The sequence below is a fragment of the Melopsittacus undulatus genome, chromosome 6, assembly GCF_012275295.1.
Source record: "Melopsittacus undulatus isolate bMelUnd1 chromosome 6, bMelUnd1.mat.Z, whole genome shotgun sequence".
In the NCBI taxonomy this organism is placed as follows: Eukaryota; Metazoa; Chordata; class Aves; order Psittaciformes; family Psittaculidae; genus Melopsittacus; species Melopsittacus undulatus.
Window position 1 is genome coordinate 42,975,182 of NC_047532.1, and position 26,119 is coordinate 43,001,300.

General features: G+C 38.6%; 1 protein-coding gene across 6 annotated transcripts in view; it reads left to right on the forward strand.

Moving 5' to 3' along the window:
- The window catches only part of NAALADL2 (N-acetylated alpha-linked acidic dipeptidase like 2), a 634,909-nt gene that overhangs the window by 233,715 nt on the left and 375,075 nt on the right, over positions 1-26,119 (forward strand). For all 6 annotated transcript variants that reach the window (XM_031047098.2, XM_031047101.2, XM_031047097.2 and 3 more), the window contains one exon: positions 13,589-13,859. In XM_031047098.2, the coding sequence (XP_030902958.2) occupies positions 13,589-13,859 (271 nt within the window). The remainder of the gene's footprint in view (positions 1-13,588; positions 13,860-26,119) is intronic.

The following is a 26,119-nucleotide window of genomic DNA, read 5'->3' on the forward strand; positions in this document are numbered from 1 at the left end:
AGGACTTCCTTCAATGAAAATGCACAGCTCTGGCCAGGCTTAGTTACTGACTGAATACATGGGTGTTTGATAAAGTCTTGTGTGAGGTAGACTGCACAGCAAATCTTGAAGTCTTGCACTGGCTGTTATTTTGTTGTGTTTGTTTGGGGGGAAAGGGAGAACCCATCCTTGACAGTGGATTCTCAGCACTTTGAAAATCTGACCTATCTTATATGGTATATGCAGATGTTTCAGGACCATTCCTTCTTGCAGCAGGTAAGTGATGAAATGAGGAGGCCTCTGAGGTCAACAGTGCTAAAGAACTTAGTGAACTTTCTGGAGAGGTACAGAGGTGAAATCAGAATAAAGACAGCAGAGGAATAATAATAATTGCCTTTTATGGAGGCAAATAGTTATTGGGTACTAATAATTCATTTTCAGTGCAAATGGAATATTCACAGTGTCCATTTGTTGGAACTCAGTTTCAGGACGAGTGGGAACAGGCTGGAAGAGGGTCAGAAGAGATTAGGAAAGGCAGCCGGAGATTCCAGGAGCGGGAGCTATGAGGAAATGGATCAAAAGACCGAGGACATTTGACTTAAGACAAGATTAGATGAGGGAAGATCATAAGAGCAATCCTTAAGTATGTAAGAAAAAAACAACTGCAGAGAGAAAAATATTAGTCTGTTCTCAACATTGGTGGTAGAAAGGAGAAAATGAAGTGCGCTCGAATGCATCAGTGTGTATGGTGATTATTTAGGATGGACAAGGAGTTTCTAAATTTGGAACAGGGCAGGAGAACATCTGTCTGGGATGGCAGTTGGGTGAGCTAAGCCTGCCTTCAACCAAATGATCTCCTTTGGCCTTTTCCCAAGCCTCTCTTTGCAAGGCTTTATGCTTGCTCCTTTGGAGAGAGCTTTCTGTACATCCACAAGCAATTTGATTTGCAGTGTAGCATAAATAACTCCAGGACACAGTTTTAGTTATCAGTGTTGATTTCCTTGGTTGTATATTAGAACTGAAGGATCAGTTCAAAGATGTCAGGATTTTCAGATAAAAACAAATTCAGCTGAAAAGCAGTTCAGTGAGTGAGATGGAAATTATCTGAACTAAGCCATGTGATATGGCATTCATGATAACATTTTCTGTGCATAAATAAGTAGAAATGATATTCTATCCTTTCTCCTTTTTTTTTTTACCTGCACTTTTCATTTTAGCTAATACACCTGACTAAACTTTTAAATATTTTCATAAACCTTCCAAGCTGACATATCAGCTAAAAATCTCTCCATTTCCATTATAATTGTACTGGTGATTTAACATATACTGATGTGAAAATGAGGCTGGTAACAGAAAGGTTACATAGCATTGTCTTGTGGCTGTCTCAGGCTTTCCTGTGTATAGGGTTAACTTCTTGAGATTCATGAGATAAAAATTAAGGTTTTACTTTTCTAATTTTAAAAATTAAACATTTATTTGGGGATTTATTTAATTCCAAATAATCCTAAATCTTCAAATAATAGCTAGCTTTTCTAAGCATTGCTGACTTTCTAGGATTTCGGGTTAGCATACTCTCTTAATTCTTCATTGCCCTTTGGGAACTGGGATATTATTCAAAAGTTAAATCATACAGTTCAAATAAAGATGTCCAGTGCCATCAGAATAACACCTGGCATTCAATGTAATTGCATTTCAGTTCCCAGTATAACCTAACAATTGGTAATTGAAAGGAATTCAAGTACTGCCAGTTGGGCAGTATTGAGATTTTTATTTTTTTATCAGATTTTCTATATAAAAAGCAAGAATTCAAGGGGTTTTTTGATCAATACATTTTCTATATAAAAACTGCTATTCTCATACATGCAGAAATGCTCTCTTGCTGTAAGTAAACGTAATTGTCTCCAACAGTAAAAGGTACCACTTGGACTTGATTATACAGCTGATCGCATTTTATTGAGACATTGACATATTCCCTGTGGTCTGAGAAGAAAAGAATATAATATCATTGTGAAGTTTTGCTGGGTCAGTGCTCTGCCTGTGAATGCAAGGTTACCTGCAAGCACTTTCAAGGCAGGGGATTGCCTTTTTACTGTCCTGTTTCAGCTGCATTGCCATCAGCATCATAACCTGCCAGAAAATGCAGGGCACAGTTGTTTTCTAGCTTGGGACCTGGTTCTTTTCTTGCATTAGGAGAAAATAATAGTAAATGATATTGTTAAACAATTAGACTTATAAACTGAAGAAAATTAGATTCCCTTTGCGGTATTTAAAACAGAAAACTAAGATACCCTTGTGTGTACAAAACAAAGGCTTAGGTTAAGTCATAGATAATGCTGTTATATCTTCAGATATAGCACAATTTTATTTTAAATATTTTAGATGGAATTGTGCAGAGGCACAGATTGCGGTGTTAAACAAACACACACAGTCCTGTATGCCATAGAGGAAACCCTGATTTTATGACTGAAACTTAGCAACTATGGAAGTTAATAAGAAAAAAATGGTTGTGATCTTAATGATTTTGAAAGAAAATGGCATCATTTTGAGACATCCTCTTGCAAAAGAAGACATTATATATATATTGAAAGAAGGTTTTTTTACAGGCAGTTCATCTGTTAAACAGTTCACTCTATTAAAAACAAGAAGTTTGTGAAGGACTAGATCAGTCCTGTTTGTGGTAAGTATTTGAAGACTGAGAGCTCAGTGTTAGGAAGGAGAGAGATTTGCTTGCTTTCCTAAATGCAGACTCTCACCTAAACCTTTGTGTAATCAAAAGGAGCAATGAATATGACAATGGCTTCCTTTGCACTGAAGGATGCAATGTAAAAGATACCTCCTGTCCCATCTTCATCTGGAATAACAGTCCTTCAGATTTTTGAAAGCAGCCCATTTGAGGTTTTGGAGCTGTTCTCCATACCAAGGTTTCTGTGGGTCATTAATGATTCTGAAAATCAGAACCGTTACCATACTTTAGTTTTTAATGTGTCTCCCCAGTGGTGGGGGAGAAATGCTTTGATAACTGAAACCCACAGTCTGGTCTCTGTTCCTGTGTCTGCCATTGTGTATTGGTCTGCCGCTGAGTGACTCGCTTATCCTAAGCATATTTAAAAACTTCTGTAGTTTTGTGAGTTTAATTTCCTGAGCATCTGGTTTAACATCAAAGTCAACTGCCTTTCACATTTTGACTACACAATGGTAAGTGATGAGAAAGCAGTAATTTAACAAGTTACTTCATGACAAGACAGCTGATTACACATGCTCATAGTCCATTGCAAATTAACATGTTTGAATAGCCTTTACTTTTGGCCAGTGTATTTTACTGTACTTTTCTGCTCTGTTGATAAGCCAATTCATTATAAAGTGCTGTAAATCTGATTTTTTTTCCATCCATTTTCCATGCTGCAAATAAAAACTGTATTAAGAAGGTCTTTATTTTTTGAAAATCTGATGTATTCAAGACAGCTTCTATCAAATTTACAACCCAGATAACATATTTTGCATATGTTGACAGTCTTTGGCTGACTCGAAAAGGATCTGAATTAAATAAGCAGTTCTTAGCCCAGCAATTTCTGGACTCAAACACTAGTGCACATATGCATCATTTTTTTGGACCTTAGTTGAAGGAATTTTATGACTGACACTTGCAGATGCTGCTGCTTCATGGAATACTGAGTATTCACTACACTGATTTAGAAGACCATACACAGAAGAATGAAACAAGAACCTTCCTTGTGCTGGGATGCAATTTATACCTACAGTTGCTTCTGAAATCGTGACTTACAGTGTCAGGAATTACTGAAAATCAGAGTGAACTGTTATAAACTTACATATTTTTTACATGGTGCACATGTACTGAATTTCTTTTTTGAATGTAATGTATTTGAAGATGGCTTACTTATTGAGAGGTATTTACCTTTCAAAACTTGGATGTCTTGGATTCATTGAGGTGATGTCTACAAATGTCAGTTGATGATTTCTTAGTGGAACTGGCCATATACTCTGTGTTGTGACAGTTTAACTCCTTAGAGTCAAATCATACGACATCATCCGTTGCTGCACTTACATATATCAGTAACGGTTTTCAACAGTTTTCCTTCTCTGTCAATAAAAAGATGTCGTTAGTAGTTTTCCATTAAAGTGTGATGGGCTCTTGAGCTATGAGTGAACATGTAGATCATACTGTTACATTAACAGTATTTTAAAATACTGTTACGTTGTTTCTATGATGCTAGAATAGGGAAGGCATTGCCTTTAAACATAGGTGTTTGTTTCCACAATAAAAGATTGAGTAACTTGAAGATTTGCTGTTCATTAAACGAATAGATCTGAAAGAGCCTTTTTTTTTTTTTTTTTACTTCAGAAAGGCATGTTATTTCTGAGAAGTAAAGGTGAACTGAACACTCTCTAAGATATTTTGAGGTATAGACTTTTGTCAAAAATACTCAAAGTTTAAAACAAAAGAGTAGTTTGAGGGATTTGGTGTGGTTGCCCTGTTTTTACCATCTTCGGGGCAATCATTTGCTAGAGTCTTATTGGAACTCATATTGGCATTCTGATGTTCTGAAGCGTTTGAAAGATTTGGATGCTGGCTAGATGTCAGCATAACTGACATCCACATCTCTTAGAAAGCTTTGGAAAGCTCACATCTATGGCCACTTTATGACTTTGTAATGTTTAGTGTAGAGGAGCAATGAATTGCTTGTTTTCCAGTAAACTGGAATCACAGAGTGAGGGAATCAGTCATTTTTTCAGTGCTTTCCACCATCTGCCTTGAATGCAAATTTGGTTTGTATCCTGATGTTGGCAAGGGAGATTTCAATGACCCCATTAGTTTTATAAAAAAAAAATAAAAAATAGGCATTTGACTGTCTGATGCAGTGGGTAGTAGCAATATGCTTCATAGTCCTGTAGTGGAAAAAAGTAAGACGTATAACATAGCTGATCTTGGAAGCCAGCATGATCTGAGGCTGTTCTTCAATCCTGTGACATTGAATTTATCAGGAAAATGAGAGGTTTGGCCTGAAGCTGTTGTGCATGGAATCATACTATGATAGGAGATAATACTTATGGTCAGGTACCCCTGAGAAAGTCTAACACCCAGGTGGACCTAACTTAGTACAAAAATGCCATGAAGTTTTGTTTAAAAGTACTTTTCTGCCTGCTCGTGATATAATTTTCAACTTCAAATATTTTTCAACTTTCAAATAATTTTCATGATACAATTTTCAGGTTCCGTCTGCAAGTAATAGAGGAGCTGACAAGGAAAGGTGCCATGCTTGACCTCCAGGGCAGCCTTGGTTGCAGCAATCATGAGATGGTTGAGTTTGAGATGCACAGGACAGTGAGAAGAGCGTGCAGTAAGCTCACTGCCCTGGACTTCAAGAGAGAAGACTTAGGCCTCTTCAGGAACCTGCTTAGTAAAGTTCCATGGGATATAGCCCTAGAGGGCAAGGGGGCCCAAACTGTTGACTGATATTCAAATATCACCTGCTACAAGCTCAGGAGCGTTGTGTCCTGACTAGAAGTAAGTGTAGTAGGAGGGCCAGGAGACCTCCTTAGATGGATAAGGAGCTGCTGAGGAAACTTCAGAGGGAAAAAAGAGGCTTATAAAAGGTGGAAGCAAGGACAGGTGGCCTGGGAAGAATACAGGGATGTTGTCTAGGAAGCTAGGGACTGGATGAGGAAAGCTAAAGCCCACTTAGACTTAAACTTGCCTAGGGATGTGAAAGAAAGCAGGAAGGGATTCTATAGGTACATTGCAAGTAAAAAACAGACTAGGGACAACGTGGGCCCTCTATGGAAGCTCTCAAGAGAACTGGATTTGGAGAAGGCTGAGGTTTTTAATGACTTCTTTGCCTCAGTCTTCACTGGCAAATGTTTTGATCACACCACCCAAGCCTTGGAAGGCACACACAGGGACTGTGAGAATGAAGACCTTGAGCCCACTGTAGGAGAGGATCTGGTTCGAGACCATCTTAAGAACCTGAATGTGCACAAGTCTGTGGGACCTGATGAAATCCATCTGCGGGTCCTGAAGGAGCTGGCGAATGAAGTTGCAAAGCCACTGGCCATAATATTTGAAAAATCATGGCAGACAGGTGAAATTCCCAGCGACTGGAAAACAGAAATATAACCCACAGTTTCAGGAAGGGGAAAATAGATGACTCGGGGAATTACAGCCCAGTCAGTCTCACCTGTGTGCCTGGCAAAATCTTGGAGCAGATTCTTCTGGAAAGCATCCTAAGGCACGTAAAAGACAAGGTGCTTGGTGACAGCCAGCATGGCTTCAGTAAGGGGAAATACTGCCTGACCAATTTGGTGGCCTTCTATGATGGGGCTATAGAACTGATGGACAGGGGTAGAGCAGTTGATGTCATCTACCTGGACTTGTGCAAAGTGTTCGACACTGCCCCATGCAACATCCTTGTCTCAAAATTGGAGAGATATCAGTTTGATAGGTGGACCACTCGGTGGATAAAGAACTGGCTGGATGGCTGCATGCAAAGAGTTGTGGTCAATGGCTCAATGTCCAGCTGGAGACCGGTAATGAGCGGTCTCCCTCAGGAATCGGTGTTGGGACCAGTCTTGTTCACCATCTTTGTTGGTGACATGGACAGCAGGATTGAGTGCGCCCTCAGCAAGTTTGCCGATGACACCAAGCTGTGTGGTTCTGTTGATATGCTTTAGGGAAGGAATGCCATCCAGAGGGACCTTGACACGTTTGTGAGATGGGCTGATGCCAACCTCATGAAGTTTAACCATGCCAAGTGCAAGATCCTACACATGGGTTGGAGCAATCCCAGGCACAGCTACAGGTTGGGCAGAGAAGAGATTCGGAGCAGCCCTGTGGAGAAGGTCTTGGGGTGTTGGCTGATGAGAAAATGAACATGAGCCAGCTTCAGTGTGCACTCGCAGCCCAGAAAGCCAACTGTGTCCTGGGCTGCATTAAAAGAAGTGTGACCAGCAGGTCGAAGGAGGTGATCCTGCCCCTCTACTCTGCTCTCGTGAGACCTCACTTGGAGTATTGTGTGCAGTTCTGGTGTCCTCAACATAAAAAGGACATGGTGCTGTTAGAACAAGTCCAGAGGAGGGCCACGAGGATGATCAGGGGACTGGAGCACCTCCCATATGAAGACAGGCTGAGAAAGTTGGGGCTGTTCAGCCTGGAGAAGAGAAGGCTGCGTGGAGGCCTCTTAGCAGCCCTCCAGTATCTGAAGGGGGCCTACAGGGATGCTAGAGAGGGACTGTTCATTAGGGACTGTAGTGATAGAATAAGAGGTAGTGGGTTGAAACTTAAACAGGGGAAGTTTAGATTGGATATAAGGAAGAAATTCTTTACTGTGAGGGTGCTGAGGCACTGGAGTGGGTTGCCCAGGGAGGTTGTGAATGCTCCATCCCTGGTGGTGTTCGAGTGCAGGTTGGGCAGAGCCTTGTGTCACATGGTTTAGTGTGAGGTGTCCCTGCCCATGGCAGGGGGGTTGGGACTTGATGATCTTAAGGTTCTTTCCAGCCCTAACTATTTTATGATTCTGTAATTCTGTAATTTTCAAAATAGATGATTCAAGTCCCTTTTAACTGAAATATCCAAAAGCTATAATGCAGATGTTAAAAAAAAAAACTAACAAAAAACAAACTTCGAAAGCATTTTTCTGCTGCAGAACTGCACAACTGAATCTAGAGCTGGCTTTCTGTTATCTGCAGTTATGTATTTTTGTATGCTTTCATGAGTTAGGTTTTATTCTGTGTCTGTGAAAAGTCAAAGCTGTCATAAATCATAATCCTTTGTGTTAATAGCATGATATCTGTATTGTAGGCACTGTGCAGCATTTGTACAATACGCAGGTGCAGATCTGTAAATGTTCTCTTTGATAGCAGTGGTTAATGAGAAGTTGTTACCCAAGAATGAATAGCACTTTAGCTTTTCCATCATTAGGACAGACCATGAATTCATCACTGTGTTCTGGTGAGCCATGTATAAGTTCTTCTGTCAGGAAGAACTGAATGACTGCATAGGGCTAGTAAAAGGCTTGCCTCCCATGAGAGTTTTATCTCCAGTGGAGAGGATGCCACAGGTGATGAGCCTGGCTGGCCAAAACCCAGGCAAACACAAGCAGCAGCATGTCACATAGTGGCTGACCCATATTTAGCGTACAAATGTTGTTTGACCAGAGGTTTCCATTGCTTTCATGCTGTAAACCAGCATTATTTTTTGTTCATGATTTAGGACGTATATCTGAATAAACTTATCTCTTAGTTTTAGCTATTGCTGTGGTCAGTGTGTGTGGCACGAACAAGCACAGTACTAGATTTCTTGTGTCCCATGACTGCTAGAAAATGGATGTTAATATCTGTGCTAAAAATATGCCCAGAATGCATAGAGAGTGATGGCAGATGTGACAAAGAACATGTCGCAGAGCAGTTGCTGGAGACCTGGCAATGAAACCTCAAGAGCCTGGAGTGGTTCTGGATCCTGTCTTGCACTAAGATGCATGTAGGCAACTGTTTACACCTTGAGAGTTTCTCTTGCATGTTCTAACCTCACTTTCATCCTCTCTTGGACTTTATTGGGGATTTTTGTTTGTTTGGCTTTGGGTTTTTTGTTTGTTTGTTTTGTTTTTGTTGGTGGTAGTTTTGTTTGGGTTTTTTTTCTCTTTATTTTGTTATCAGCAGGTTAGTGGCAGTCAGCTCAGACCAGGGAAATCCAACCAGGCAGATTGGAGACCAGCCAGCTGATGGCCCTAATTAACAGGGACATGTAATTAAAATTTAAGCAGATGTGGCTTGGGCAGGTGGTATTTCCTGAATGCAGTTTGTTTGCTGTGTGTGCACGCTATGTGTGATAAATACAAATAAACACTCTAGCTGCAACTGCAAAAAATACTTGTGCATATGCTGAGCATTTGGTCTGTGCAAGTGTTCTGTACTTGCCCAGGACTGTGGAAACTACCACATTTCAGATGTTAATGGGCTGAAACCAGTTGTGAGATCCTGAACATATGTAAACATTTTTAAAACTTGGTCTGGACAAAGTTTGTGGGTAGGAAAAAAGACATATGCATGAAAGTCTATATATACAATAACCCTGTATGATGCGTTTCTTGTTTTCTTTTTTGATTATCTGCTACCAGCTACTGTTGGAAACAGTGTATTAAGCAAGATAACATTTTGATCTGATGCAGCTTGCAGCTTCCCAAATTTGAAAACAAGTACTGTGCCAAAAAATCTGCCCCAAGCAAACCACACTTGAAGTTCTTCATTTTTGAGGGGAAACTCTGTGTCTTCAGATTTTTAAGATTAAAGCTGTAGAATCCTGCTACAGTTTTAGATCTGTTTTGTGAGGCAGTTGTAGCAGTTTAATAGGATTGCCTGATAAGAAATTTTGTCATAGAGTTAAATTATCTGACTTTTTTTTATTGTTAGCGACCTATTGTAATTTTTTGGTGTCCCTTGTGTGGTTTTTGCAGTGTCCCAGTGCATCACCAGCACTGAGCAGCTGACTTATTTGCAAACCTTATTCTCCTCTTTAGCAAGCTGTGTTGAAAGAAGTGCTGTTCTAGCAGGTGACTTTCCATTAAGCTGCTATGGCTTCATGTTCCCCATGGTTACCAATTTGAAAATAAAAATTGCTGTATTTTGTATGTATGCCCATGTGTTCATTTATCTTTTATAATGAACTGTTACAGATTGGTCTTCTCAAGCTACAGAGGCTGTAGAAAGCCTGACTTTATTACAGTAATATCTTTGTCTTACTTCAGATTATTTTGCTAGTTTTAGAACTTAAAACCTTCAACAGTCATGGTCTGCTGCTCTTTGCTGGCCAGGGCATTCAGGCAGCAAAATAGTCTTCTTGTTTACACTGGAAATCTAAGAAGGTGTCTTCATAAATGTTTTCTTGATCTTGTCATCATATCAACATAGGAAAAATTTACCTGTGATGTAGGGTGTGCTTTTTTGAGTTTTAACTGCCTTTTTTTTTTTTTCTTCAGTTTGGGAACCATCTCATTGGAGATGGAGAAGAATACTCATGAAACAAATTTGTGTCCTGTTCTAATGTACATTAGTTCAATATCTGATCTGTATTAGAAGGTAAAGACCAGTAACTTGTGGAAATGGAAATCTCTTTGGAGTATCCGATAAAAGCACAGGATTGTCCAGGCTGTTATTGTTACATTAATGGTGATTCTAGCTTGAGATCAAATCTTAAGTCTTTGGTGGTTCTATTTCAGTAAATAATGTAGATTTACAGCAACTAGGATGTACCTGAACTTGAACTGAAAAAAGTGTCTCTTTAATGCAAGAGAATCAAAAATTTGGCTGGCATTATTAAAGGCAGTATTGTAGATGGAAATTGGCAACAGCATTGCTATTGATTTCTACTGAGTATGCAGCTGCTTGCAAAAGAGAGAAACATAATCATCTCAAGAGTCTGTTTCTTTTCACTGTTTAAATCTTATTACTATGACTCTCAGTGCCCTGCAAGTTTTAGGAAGCAAGTTAATTCACAATTTGCAGAGAAGGCCAATGAAATGCATGTGGATTTTTCATATTTTTCCAGGACAAACTGCTGAACGTTACAGTTTTCTGAATTTGGTTGGGTTTAGGAAATGCTATTTTTTTTACATATTATACTTAGTATCCAATTAGTATATAATAAAAATGAATTAAATTACCTCAGACATTAAATTCATGCAATCAGCAGAAGTATATCAAAGAAAAGTGGTTGTAAGAAATCTAAAACAAAAGAAACAACCCAAAACCGAAAAGCCACAAGTATCTTTAAGATGGTGTTCGTAAGATTTGTCCAAGTAGTGTAATATGTGCTGATTTCTGTAATATTATGTGTGCTTATAATTTGTAATTTGATTTTAACATTCTATAAAGACATTATGGAGTAAATAGTGAATGTGCTCATTAACTCAACAGATAGGTTGTCACAAAAGTTTTAAAGACATGCTTATTTAATTACGAAGTGGAAAGTAACTTTTGTTAGTAAGGGAGCAATTTGCTTATTGTGTCTTCTTTTAATGCTTAATTCTTTTTATTGAAATAGAATACTTCTTGTTGCAATGCCCAGAATGTTGTTGGCCTGGCATAAGTTTCTTCAACTATTTATTCTATTAATGTTCCTGTCACCTGAGGGAAATGCAGATATTATGTTGATAATATTAATAAATATTAATAAAAACTTTCTGTATTTCTGCAGTGCCCAAGTTTATATCATTACATTAGCAGGCATAGGAGAGGAAATCGGGAACTTGTAATATACTACAGATTGAATTAACTTGTCTGGTTTGTATAGACTACTTAAAGACTTATTTTAGATCATTTAAAAAGATTTATTCTGCAATACTGTAATTCCTCCTTACAGGATCTCTGAAGTCTTCAGCATAAATCCAGCGTTCTTATGATGTTTTTGAGCTTTCTATGTGAATAACCTTGCCCTTGCAGTGCAGCGTAGCATACAACATGCTTCTTTAAACAGATACGTTTTTTTGTATTTTTAAAATCCTGTGGCTGTTGGAATGATTATTTTACCCATATAATGTGATGATGGGCATTAGACATTTGAATGTAGTAAACTACTTTTTGAGCCGTTCCTAGGCTACAATGGGTGTTATTCTCTTTGTACCTTTTTAAGGTTTTGATTTTATCTAAGCAGTAAATATTTGCTTTTTGAAATGTCTGTTGGAGCAGAAGGTAGTTTTGTTGGGGTAGAGAAGCGAGTCTTTGTGCTTGCTTTCTGTCATAAGCTTTTCTTGGTAGAGATCACCCTTGAATTAGTGTAGACCCTGATGGAAGCAGTGCCAGAACCTTTAGCTGAGATGATACTGCTTGCAGCATTGCAGCTGGGTTCTGATTAGCATAGGGGTGCCTATAAAGCACTTTGTGGCTGTCCTGGGTTCAGCAGTAGCAGACAGTTTTTCTCCTTCTTGTTACCTGGTGCAGCACTGTGTTTTGACTTTCAGCCTGGGAATGTTGTTGATAGCACCTATGTTTTTAGTTACTGCTCAAATGTTTGGTCTGGCCAAGGGCTTTGTGAGTCTCATGCTCAGCCAGGGAGGAGGGGAAGCCGGGAGGAAACAGAGACAGAACACCTGACCCAAACTAGCCAAAGAGGTATTCCATACCATAGCATGTCATGCCCAGGATGTAACCGAGAGTTACTCAGAAGGGCTAGTTCTCTGGGTGGGGGTTGGAGGAGGTATTGGTCGGTGCTTGGTCAGGCAGGGTGGGTTGAGTTATCGGTCGGTGGCTGGTGAAGTGTCGTATTCTCTTCACTTGTTATTTCCTTTATCATTATTATTATTATTGGTAGTAGCAGTAGTGATTTGTGTTATACCTTAGTTATTAAACTGTTCTTATCTCAACCCGTGGGAGCTGCATTCTTTGGATTCTCCTCCCCAACTCTCCGGGAGTTGGGGGGGAAAGGGACGAGGGAGTGAAGGAGCTGCGTGGCTGGGTTTAAACCACGACAGTGGGATTCTCAACAAAACCTGTCATTTGCAATATTTTTTTTTTTAAAGACCATTTTCTTCAAACATCACTTTTGATGGATGTGCAAGAAAGCTGAGGTATTTTATAAGGTTCTATTAAGGACTCTAAAACATCTAAATGTAATTGACTTTTTTATGAAGAGAAGGTTGTAAGCAAGAGTTTCAGGCAGTATCAGTTGTTTTTTTTTTTACTTGGAAATCAATACTTCTGTGATCCTTACTCTTTAGTTCTAAGTCCTGAGAGCCCTGCTTGCCTAGGTAAGTAGGGAGAGTCTTTACTTTTCCCCTCAGCATGTCTATCCTCTAAAGTTCTTTAAAATACTTTCTACAAAAGTATCTTTAAAATACTCTCTACATCTTGTATCTTTTGGCATTCCCTGGGCAGTAGTGTGGTCCTTCAGTGCAGTCACTGCTTTCATTGTATGGCCCATCTGGTAGCAGGTGTTAAACACTGGTACAAACCCAGTGCTACAAGCCCAGACAAACCCATCTGAAGTCTCAGTTGGGCCATGTGGTAGAGACTGCCAAAATAATTTCCAGACTCATTTCATACACTTGCCAAGCTGTTGGCTCAGGTAATCCTCCAGTGCAGGAAGGAAATCTGAGGAAAACGTCCTGACAGCAGAGTATTTTGGGGAACAGTTCCATTCTATTTAGCAAATTTGCTTTACTTAATGAATTTAAACCAAACATACAATTGCAATTAACATTCAGCAGCATGCCCTACCTGAAGTCCCTGAAATGCTACTTCAGATAAGTGCTACTTCAGTGTTCGTTATATTCAGTGCTTGGTTAAACTGATGCTGTATCAGAAACGTAATCAGCACCGGAGGGATCAATTTTGAAATAATTACTGTGATAATTCCTGTAGGATTCTTTGCTTCAATTAGGTATGTTTTCTCTAAATGTTTTTTCTTAATTTTATTTAACAAAAAGCAGTTGCTTTTGTCTCATAGTTGCTAAGAAATCATTTGCAAATATGAAGGGTGATTTCCCTCCCCACCCCCCATATTTGGTGGTACATTATTAATAAAATTATGGACCGATGCATATTAAGGTACAAGTGTCTTGGTGGGAAATAAATTAAGCAGTTTTTACTTATGTTTTTTTTCCAGAGATCTGTTACAGTTCCCTAGAGAAGACGATGTAGACATTGCAATGAAAATTCTGCTTCAGTGGCGTTCCCAAGGTCTTGAAGATGTCCAGCTGGTAAATTACTCTGTTTTGCTTGACCTACCGGGCTCTTCTTCAAACACAGTAACTCTGAAAAACAGCGGTGAATGCTTTTATCCTAGTGGACAACAGTGCAACACAGAGACCAAAACACTTCACAGCCGAGACCTCCTGTACTCGTACGCCGCTTACTCTGCCAAAGGAACTCTTGAGGTAATATAACCATTTGTCTCTGTCATTTGTGGTGAAATAGAGTTAGAAAACATTAGCTTTTGTTGAACTTGGTTGAAAGTACATGTGGTGAAATGCCCGGCCTTAAAATTGTCATATTTAGGTAAAATATTATGAGGCCAATCTCAATTCAAACTTGAAAAGTAGTCAGACCCAAACACATAATATGATATATGGGGGGTTTTGTTGTTGTTGATTTTTTTTTTTATTGTATCTGAGTTTATGAATGGGCATCTTTTGCTTGGGTATAAAAATCTGAAAACTGTGTCTAGAGCTACATTTTGTCCCTGTTGATGTATAAGTGCTACTGGTTTGAGGGATACCTGTAGGAAGGGTAAGATGAGGTTTTCTGCTGTGAGACCATGGGAGTACTGGGCTTATACTTTGAGCTCCTGAGTTATGGTTGTGGATCTCACATGCTTACTTCTCTGGCAGCTCAGCTGACATATCTGCTCTGTTTCCTCTTGGAAACTATGATTTGTAATTTTATCTCACTGTAGCTTTTTTAAGGAAGTTTTGTCAGTGGAAAGATCTGCCTATTGGGATTTCTTACTTGCCAAGTGAAATAAGATCTCAGATTATCTTGTTTTATTCTGTCCACTGTCTTCACTAGCTGCCTTCATATATTTGCTTTCCAAATACATTGAGGATACACAAAGGGGTCGTTGTTCTGTTTACTTTCCTAGCTGAGATAGTATGAATCTCAATAAATATTTCTGAAATATTAAAGTGGCAATTTCACTGCTAACCATATTACTGGTTTCTTTCTCTTCTGTAAAAAAAATACTGTATGTTAGCCCAGTGATGGAGGAGTTTTTCCATCTTTGTTTCTTTATTGTTTAGAACATATGTTTTTAATTACTTAGAACACTAACAGACTATATAGGAACAAATTGTGAATAGCTTTGCATTTGGAGCATGCCTCTTCCAAAATACCTTTATATTTTGTGAATATTTTTAATATTTGTAACAAATCAGTTACTGAATATCTAAAATGTAACTGTTGTATATTTGTCTTCTGTTTGTGAAAGTTTATTGATAACAAGTAATGCACTGAAAATCCTTTAGTGAGTCAAAATGGGTTAAGTTGCATGTTGCTAACTAATCTGTTTTATGGACTATAATAACATAATTGTGGTTTTTTAGCTATAGGAAATACGAGGGCTGGTAGAAAGGCTGATCCCTAAGCTACCTATCCTGAAGTTCAAAAGTTTCAGCTTCCCTTTCTTAGAACCATTGAAGCTTTTTCATCCAAGGTTTTTATCCCTGAGAGGAAAAGGAATGGAGTTCTTGTTCTCCTCTGGGAGAATGTCTCTTGTTTTTGTCTATCTTACATGCCCACTTTTCACATTGAGTCTCATGATTGTCCCCACACAGCCTCTGTTCTGGGGCTTTGTCAACCCAACAACTTCATGTTTGCTGTTAAGAAGTGAAATGAAGAGGCAGGGGCAGGTCTTAACCTACATGGTGTATGCTTTAACTTTTCCATGGGCAAGTAAAAAGTACTAATGAGTAGGTTTGGCTTCTCACATTTATCACTTAGAAACTTGATATGTAATATTGATTTCTCACTGTAAATTTGTAAGAGGATTTGCAATGAGGTGAAAGTATAGTTGTGGCCTTTGAGATTTTTTTTTTCCATGAAAATCAAAGTGTTGCTAACAAATGGATCAGATTAAAGGAAACCCAGTGTTCTCAGAAAAAAAATCATGTACTACTTTCAGTTATATTTCAGGGCAGTTTTCTCTGTGTTCTGCAGCAATGAGGACCATACACACTGCATTGTACTCACTGGGGTTAGACCTTCGCTTTGGCAAAATTTAGAGCTTGTGTTTGAGCTAAAGAATGACTGTGCACAATTTTACAGTCAGAACTTTGATTTACCTGAAAAACCCTTGAAAAACTTTGAATCTTTTATTCTTCAAAATGTCTTCCCGAGTGTCCTTAGATCTAGAGTTTTGACTAAAAGGGAAATTTCCCTATTTGTTTTGGCTACAGATAAGTTGGTGGTGTTCTAACCTTCCAGACTTTCAATCCTACACAGTAATTTCTACTATTTAAACTAATGGAAATGAGAAACCTTTAAATGAGAAATAGCAGGCAGTGGCTGTTGCTGGGATCAGCCATCAGAAGGTGACTTGATTGCTTGCAGTGAAACTACGAGTTGAATATTCTGAATATCTTTTAGTGGATTGTGATTTTAAAATCATGACAGTTTTCCTTTTAAAAGGTATTCTTGTAACAGCTACTCATAATCTGAATAATTTTCTTTCAAATGTGACACATTATTAGTAGGAAATTTCTATTGTGTCACACAATCAGGTTGAATTGCTAATACTGCTTTGATGCTGCTGCTACTTCATTGTATCTCATTTGTATATTTGGTTTGCCAGAAGTTCAAGCAAATAAAACCATTAAATAACTGCAGTCTGGCTAACAGTAAAGCTACAGCTCTACTTTCATGTTGACGAGATTATTTGTAGAATAGCAAAATCATTTTCTTTGACCACCTGTCATGTCCATTCATCATACAGCCATTGTATGTGAGCCATCCAATTTGTGCGGTCTTGTAACAGTCTAAACAGCATTTGTGAATAAAAATGTGAGCATTTGTGATCTGAAACCTACTTGAAAAACCTACTTAGTGCCATTGTGATGTATAGTACCCTTTACTACTACTCTATATTTCATTGGACCCTGAAAAGGTGACACTGTTTACCCATCACGGTGACAGGCAGGGCAGCCTGTAGATCTGGAGAGGGCTGTCGAGTTGGTTTTGAAGTAGGTATTGCAACAGTTATGTAAATAATGTATCACAGACTAGGTCAGTCTAAGGAAAGAACGACACATGAAATATATTTTGATTAGAACTAAAATATCAACCACCTTTTATAGAGTTTAAACCTTTTGTCTGCTTGATGAAAACAGGAAAGCCACACAGGCCAACAGAATACCTCTATAAAGGAAAATTACCTTGCATCAAATTTATGCATTAAAGCAAAATGTGTTGTCAAACAGTATCTAGGCATTCTCTAAGTGTGTAGTGTGGTGAATCCAAATGTGCTGCTCCCTGACATCACAGTGCATAGTGATCTTAGAGCTGTGGCTGCATGTGCTTTCACCAGCAAAGCAGTGGGGGGATGAGCTGAGGAACCATTGGTATGAGCCAAGGAGAGGCATATGTGTGTGTGAACCCCCCAGAGACCCAGCATCCTCCTCTCAGTACTACATTGGTAAGTAGTGTCAGCGTGGGTGCGTATTGTAGCCCGTCTGTTAACCTACACAGCAGTGATCCCCTAGTGCAGTGAAGTGCGAGTAAGGATTCATCTTGCCTGCTGCAAGGTGCTCAGGTCATCCAGGCAGTTGGTTTAAAGCAGGCCCATGGAGTATAGCAAACTTCAGGAAGAAACTAGTGTTGCAATGTTCATCTGCTCTGTTCCCTTTCCTTTAACAAATGTAAAGAGAAAATCTTAGCAGCTGCAATGGTGTGTTGAAACGACATTCAAGGACAGACTAATTAAAGCAAAATGAATATTGTTTGCTTTGTATTCCCTGATTATCTGAAATTGTGTTTGTGTGATCTGGATTTTTCCTCACCTTCTTTTCACCTTAAATTTATTCACTCTTTGCTTTATGGAAGTGTTAAAGAGCTTTTGGCAATCCTAACTCTGCTTTAATACTTTAAACAGAGATCCTTAGCTGCCCCTTCTATACAACATTGTCTAATGCTATGCTACACTCCTCTGCTGAATGCACCAAATCCGTATAGGTGCCTTTGCTGGTCCTGTGTCCTTCCTGTGTCCATCAAGGACACCCTTAGCAATCCCAGCAAAACACCACTTTTCTTTCCTGGACCTTATACACTGAAAGGACTTTGTTAGGTAGGAACCAGGAGAGAGTGCAAGAGAAGTCAAAAGTACTGGTAATATTCTTGAAATGGGAATGCATATGCAGGCAGGATTTTGACAGACAGAAATAAATCAGGCCCATCTTCAAGACATTTCTTCCAACACCTGTCCCCTTTGTTCCTTGTCCCCTCCTCTGTCCCTGTTCCCTGACTGCCTGAACTCCTCTGTTACATCACTTTCCTGCCATTATCCATGTTTCTGCACTGATTGTACCCAATTCTCTGTTTGAAGTGTCTGCTGATTTTAGGCATTAATTCTCCCACCTCAGCCAGTGATATCTTTGATTAGTTTTGGAGGGGGTGTAGGGAGCAGACTAGCAAGAATGCTGACTTTTTGCCTGTATCTACAATATGCAGAAGGGATTCTCTGCATCTGTTGATAGCATATCAGCCTGCTCTGGTTCATTTGTTTTGGTGACATTTTCTCAGCTTACTGAGAACTCACCACAGAGATTAATGCCACCTGAAGCAATACGAGAAGTACAAACCCATCTGTTAAGCTCACTTGCTGATCTTCCCACCATTCTTCAAACTTGGCAAGATGGGAATAAGGGAAGCAGGACTTGCTTTCTGTCAGATCTTCTTTCACAAGGAGAAGGGCTTGCTCACTTCTTATCAGATACCCTGTTTTCTTGTTGCTGTGCTGAGATGTCTCCTCTCTCCCTATTCATCTTTCCCAGATCCTTCACTGTGCAGGAAGATGGGAGTCTTCCTCTCCTATCCTGCCTGTTCCACTTATCTTTTGCGCTCATGCAGACTCCCCGCTTGCATGCCTTATAGTCCCCTCCCCTGTCTGCTACTTTTTTACAGCATTGCAGCACTGTTACCTTGCGGTACTTGAAGCTTTCGGTATTTCTAGCTCTGCACCAAATGATGAGTTTCTCTGAAGGGACAATATGTCAGGAAGTCCTTGACCCAACGGCTTTCTTTCATTTGATTTGGTTTCATTGGACTGGAAATGTGATTAGTGCACCTGTATTATCATTTATGCTCCCTCTAGCTAAGCAGTGGTAATTTCCTTAACAATATTTCTGAATTATGATTGGTGTTAGCAGGTTGGTTTTTGAAAATTTTTAAGTCGTCCCAGGTTATTTCTATCCCCAGGCAAAATTTCCAAATGCACTTTCTGTAGCTTGCTCACTTGCACATCTTGAATTCCAAAGACAGAGAGTGCATATAATTTAGATTAAATAATCAAAAGCATCTCACCCTAAGTCTTTCAGTCATTTTTGATGGCACATTGGTGCAAAATATCAAGCTAGAGGGCATCTTGAGATGTGTGCATTTAATTCTTTTAAGCATGCCAGTTTAGTTTATTATTATTTTTATTAATGTTTTCTAATATGTTGTCTCTGAAGAGACATCTACTAGCTAGAATACATCCCTAGCAGCTGCTAGTTTCCAGATAGGTTGAATAACACTTACAAATGAGAAAAATCTTTTTTTTTTAAATATTTAAATGTTTTAAAAGAGGTTTATTTATCTTTTATTTATAGAAGAGTTTCTCAGAAACCTCTCCCACAAATAATCATAATTTAGACCACTGCTCTGCATGCCAAGTAGGTACAGCATATTTTCAAAACATTCTCACTAAGAATATAGGGTTTAGAATAGACTTGACCTTTAAACGGAAAACACCATTTAACATTAACTACAGGATAGCTGCCACTCCATTATAATTACATATAGAAAGCTGTGAAATGCAATGTGGAGGTTATAAAATTGCAGTCAAGACTACAAAAATGATAATTGAAGAGATGTCCTGGAGAACATCCTGTCAGTTTTCTGGCATATATCACATAAACATTAATAAATAAAGTTGTACAGTTCCCTAAAAATAATAGGAGTTTGTCATGCACAAAAACCTGGTTAATATTGCCGCAATATTTTTGTGTCATTGAAGGGCAGGGTTCCAAAATGAAAATGGTTACTGTGGCAAAACTTTTTGGTGTTTTGTAATTGAGAATCAATACTGATGTTTTACTAACGGTATATTAGTAATAACATTTTAGTAATAATGCAAATGCTGAACCCAGAACACTGACATACTGCACTTGGTTATTTTTGAAAAGGAAGAAAAGTCTAAATCACGGTGGTTTCTCCTGTGAGTTAGTTGGCAGTTGAAAAGAATCAGGAGCAACTAGTTTAATCTTTGATTTGTTGTCAGAAATCTTATCAGTAGAAGCCTTAGCAATGTATTTTATCTTAGGAGTTATCTTCAACTTTTACAGTCAATACTGGTAAACATTTTGTCAAAATCATAAAAATGTATTTTTTCTAATGTAATAATATCAGCTGACTGAATGCTTTTCCTATGGGACTCTGTTTTTTTCATTTTTTTATTCCCCTCCCCCCCCAAGAAGTCATAAGATTTCCTCTCTCTCTTAGGAGATGGTGAGATGAAGTCCAAATACAGCCTCCTAAGGTGACCACTTGAATGAGTGGAAGTTCTTACCAAAACCCAAAACACCCTCCCCCCAAAAAACAAAAAAACAACCACCAAAAAACAAAACAGAAACCCCAAAAAACCCCAACATTCATGACAAGTTTTACATGTAATCTAAACTAGTTGAGGGTAACGCTGCCATTATATGAATAATTTGGTGAGGACAGATTTTAGCAGTTTGTCTGACTTCTTTGTTGAAGAATTTTGGTATCAAAGAGCAAAGGCTGTACCTTTCTAGAAACTGCTTTAAGGAATGCTATAAACCTGGATATAGAGCCTTAATAGTAAGAAAGACTGAAAAGCAAAGAACTCTCTCAGAGAAAACCCTTTGAAGTAAATGTCTTTTGAAACTTTTCAGAGCAGGATGACAAAAATGTGCAATAGAGTTGGTTGAAAAAAATAGGTAAGAACTGAATTCTTAAAAAATGTAAAAAAGAACAAACAAAAAAGACCTAGTTGCTAACCACAGGCGAGTCTAATTTTGGTATCCGGGTGCAGCTGGCAGAACTGCATTGGGTGTTCAGTAGTCAAAATACCAGAGCCTGTCACTGGCTGGACTAAAGTGTCCTGAGAAAAAACTTTTGTTCAGAATTTCACTTTTAAGGTCATTAGAAATACAGCAATTCTGCCTGTGCCCACCAGCTGCAATCTCAGCAGAGAAAAACCTGCTTAGAAATAAAATAAAAAACAATGCAAACCAATCAAAGCTGAAAATACATTGGATTCCCTTTTTTCTAGAATTAGGCAAATACATTGGATTCCCCTTTTTCTAGAATTAGGCATTCCTATTTTCTTCTGTCTGATATGCTGTCTCTTCCAGTAGATACAAATAAATCTCATGTCTAATACCTCATGTAATATTAGTTACTCTGTTTATTTTATTCATTAGGAGGGCCTTAATGTTAATTAGTTGTGCGATACATCAGTTCTTTTCTCAGAATTATTTATGTTCCTGTGTTCTGCATTTCAAAGAGAAGGTGACTAATCAATCACCAGCTTGTGACTGGCCCAAGAGTAGGTGTGCGTGAGAAAGATGCTCCAAGGAATTTACCTTCCACTGAATTATGTTACCATACAGAGTTAGTCTTCTCTCCTTTCAGATTCACTGCTTCATACTGATGTCTTTGAGGGGCAGACAGAGGTGAATAAGGATAGAAGAGGTCTGGCAATGGCTTCAACTACTAGAGAACAAAGCTACTTAAATATACAGGAAAGCTCCTGCTGTGTTGTCATCCAGGAGGGATCTCCCTCCTACTGCAGGGCAGTGCTTGCCAGGCATGAGCTTTACTTGAGGAGTATTTTAGAGGATGAAGTAGTATGAGAAGCTGAAGATTATATTACTGTCAACAGATTTACTGCATCAATCTTAAGAAAAAAAAAATTAAAAAAATTCCTTATCTCTTTGTCCATGTTGCCTTCTTATGTATAAAACTCTTACGTCTTAAGGCCAAAAGAAAATATTATAGTCCCGATGATGCTAACTGAAATTCTAGAATGAGAAACTGTATCAGTGCAGACAGTGCTAGGCTCAGGATCTGATGAGTAAGACTGGCTCTTTCAATTGAGAACTTCCCTGATGATCTTATTGCTGTTGTCTTCATGCCTGTAGAATTGCTTTGCCTGAAATAATATTTCAGTTTTCTCTGCAGACAATGAAGATAATTAGTTATCTAATAATGCCTTTCTTTTATTGAAAACTGTACCATATAGTACTAGTGTTACAATAAAACTGAGCACTTCTGTACTGCTGTAAAAGAGGCTGATCTGGATTCCAGGCTGAGTGGAAGATGAGGGAAACTGTGTTAGATCCAGTTCCAGAGCAACATCTAGAATGGGCTGCAGTGATGACAAAGCTTTTCCATTATCCAGTTAAATCCATTATATAATGTCAGGTCAGATTACTCCTTACCTCCTTCAAGTTGTCCAGATTCCAGAATCTCTTCAGACTTTCCCATATGTTTTAGATTAATGTGTACGCTTTTGTAGCTTTTCTTTTGAGATGCAGTTTAACTGGATGCCACTGTACAAGGAGAATGATTCTGGGCCTTTTCCCAAAAAGAAGCAGTTTCTGTCCTTTGCACGCGATTTCCTCTTTTTCTCCAGAATTTTCCATCTGTGCTGAGAGCACAAGAATCAAATTCACAAAATTCTCCACAGTGTTTCTGCCAGTACTTAGCAGAGATGAATGCTCAAAATATTTCTGTAAAATTTGACACAGCTCAGGAAAACCTTCACCCTAACCTTTGGGAAGGCTGAGCATAGTGATGAGCTAATTATGATATAGCAAGGATAACCAAAAGGGACCTATCCTGAATCATGGCAAAAGTTGGAAGCCTGAAAATTGTAAGACTATTTTCTAGGTGGTGTTGGTTTTGACACAACCAGACTAACTCTAAAAATGAAACAATTGGGCAAGGTTGAAACACTACACTCAAGGAAATTAAAATACTGAATATATTATAATTATAAAATTAAACATTTAAATTTTACTTTGTTCAAAAGCACTTCCATGTAACATTTCACTGCAGTTGATACACCTTCTGTCTTTCATAGGCATTGCTTGCATTCACAGGATGTTGTTCTTATGACCTGTCCTTTCAGACAGGAGGTTACTTTCCTCATCTGGATGTATAGGTGCAAACTTGTGTTTCATGTTTTTTCACGTTTTCATTGGTGGTGGGGAGCATGCCCTGTACCATTTGGGAGCTTCTCCTGCCCAGTTGGGCTGATCTAATCCTTGTCTAGCTGGCTGCTGCTGCTGCAGCCTGGACAGCCTTGTTTGCTAAGGGCTTCTTAGGCAGCTTCTGTAAGGTGCAACCTTCTAAAGTCTTACTGGTTGTAGCTACTATCGGATGGAATTCCTGGGGTTTATTTGATGTAAGATAAGAAGGCCATGTAGTCTGCAGCCACTGGGTGTTTTGCCTTTGTTCTTTGTGTTTGAAAGTAGCCAGTAAAGTCTCCAGCTCACTGCAGTCCAGCCTTGAGAATTTGAGTTCTGACGTAACAGCACTGGATTCTGACATAAAGCTGTTTCATTGATGTTTTCAAAACCAGGTTTAAATCACACAATTTTAATTTACTGCATACATATGTAGCTTATGATTTGTTTTTTAAGATGTCATATCAAGGCTGAACAACTGTGTAATTTATCCTTAGTCTGTAATTTGTGAATGTATATTTGCATGAATAATTACCCCTGAACAAACTGAACCAAGTAGGCTGGCAAATAGAGATTTCTGTTTCTTCTTTCAAAAGTATGATCAATGTGACTTTATGCTTAGGGACTAATGCTACTAAACATACTTGCAGTTAACTCTTATAAAGAGGGGAATGTAAATAATACATGCATGTAAGAAAGAATCATTAGAATATTTTTTTTTCTCACTAGTGAGGTGAACAAGTAATCAGCACTGCTTAATAAAAGTCCAAAATAATAATAGTTCGGATGGGGTTTTAGGCATAAATTATATCGTGTTTTTCAGTGTTTTACTAAAGAAACATTCTTAGAGATTTTAAAATAAACATAAATTTAATATGACCAAAAATAAGAATATTTTGTTTCAGAATCCTTGAAAAACAAGATTTGCATTGTATCTAATTAGAAAGGATGAAAAAAAATGTTGCTTGGATATCTTGATGGATATAATGAATTAAGAAGTTATATTCAAGTGTTAGTTTGGCCTTCTGCTAAAGGGAAGCTCAAAGAATATGACAGAGGGCAATGGGTCAGTATGAGCGAATTAAAAGGAGAAAGAATAAAGTTACAAATAGATATAGAGGGAGGAGTCTACAGGGTAAGCGTTGTGAACAGGGAACTGAGCTAAGTCAACTCAGATTTATCTGGGGCTCTCTAACCGTAAAAAAAAGAGGTTCTTTTCTGTAGACTATAAAAAAGCTTCGATCTTAATTCAGCCTCCCTGAGAGCTGGTAGAGGAAAAAAAAAAAACTGCTATAAGCTATAAAAAGCAAGGAAGCAAACATGTTGAACCTCATTGTCTTTCTAAAGATTATACTGAAACAGCAAAAACAGCCTGTAGGAGAAACTTCAGCAGAGCCCTGCGTCTGCTGGACCTCTGTTAGCTGGACAGACAGCACGAGAGGGAGCAGAGTGTGTACAATTATCTGTGATGGAATTTGGTCTCTGGAGCAAACTCTGTCAAATTGAGGTGAAGGGCCAACTTTTTTCCTGTTTTGGTACAGATTAAAATTTTAGCTGCCCCTGTAATGCAGTGTGAAACTTTATGAATAAAAGCTGGACATGAAGAATACTTTTGACTGAAAGCTGACACTGTGACTCATATAGAATTACTCTGGAATTTCATTGTATGACTAGGGTTATTGTAGTTAAAAAAAGAAAACCTCTATAGAATAAAGTGCTAACAACCATGAAGAAAAAAATGTCATGGATCTGTTTGAAAAGGAGTGCCTGTGGTTAAAACCTGCTAGTTATTTAATGACCAGCTAGTTATTTAATCACCCCATGCACATGTTGTGTAAGCCCAGCCCATGACCAAGTACCACACAGCTGTTCAGCTTGCTCCCTCCAACATCCTCTCTCGGTGGGATGGGGAGGAGATTTGGGAAAAGATAAAACTTATAGGTTGAAATGAGAGCAGTTTAATAATTGAAATAAAGTAAAACATAATAATATTGATAATAGAAAAGGAGAGGAATAAAACTCAAGACAGATAAGTGATCCACAGTACAATTGCCCTGCTGACCCAGCCCATCCCTGAGCAGGAATCAGTGGCTCCCAGCCAGCTGCCCCAGTTTATAGGCTGGGCATGACACTCTATGGTATGGAATATCTCTTTGGCTAGTTTGGGTCAGGCGTCCTGTCTCTGCTCCCTGCTGGCTTTTTTTGCCCCTTCTCATTGGCAGAGCATGAGAGACTGAAAAGTCCCAGACCAGGGTAAGCACTACTGATCAACTAAAACGTTGTTACCAGCGCTATTCTCAGACTAAAGCCAACACACAACATTGTACCAGCTGCTAAGAAGAAAATTAATTTTATCACAGCTGAAACCAGGACACATAAATCTTGCTTTGTAGAACTGTATTGAAGTTCTGTGGTGTAAACCTGGTCAAGTGCATTGCTTAGTATTGTAACACAACAAAATTAGCTTCAGCTATTCCAAATATGTGATGATTTGCCTTTTTGGGCACAGACAGCATGTTCAAATTCAAACTGCACAAATTGTATCTTTTTGGCTTTTCTCACACAGTTGCTTGGAAATATATCAGTTTATTTTTCAAGGCTTAAGATTGTTTTTCTCATTATTTTTTTTAGTGAGGCACACAAACTCAAGGATAGGGAATCCTGTGTGATTAGAAATAGAGTGTGGATAAGTAGTGGCCACAAAGAAGGTAGGAGAATTTACTTTCAAATATACAGCTTGTTTGTTAGCAGGGTATCACAGCTGCATTTCTGTGTAATTACCCTCAAATGATCTACAAGATTTCCCAGGCAGTTTGGGTATGGCCGTGTTTCATAGCACACACAAAACACTCTGGGTAGTATTTACTGCTGGAAGAGGGTATGCTTGGAATTTGAGACCTATAATAAATCTTTCATAAAGAGAGTGGAAAGCTCACCAGGAGATTTCAAAGTTAGTATTTTTTTTTATTGTAAACACTAGAGTATGGCATTTGCATGAAAACTGAGTTCCAAAGAACAGATTTGGTTTTAGGTTTTGATTTGGTTTGGTTTGCTTACAGCAAAAGCAGCTCTGTAAGATATTAACCTTTCATGTTACAACCCTCTCCCCGCACCCATTCCCGGGGGGGTGGGACTAAATGATCTTTAAGGACCCTTCCAACACATACCATTTTATGATAAAATGGTAAATAAAACTTACTTGTGCTTGCACTTGTCTTCAGTGAGTCCTA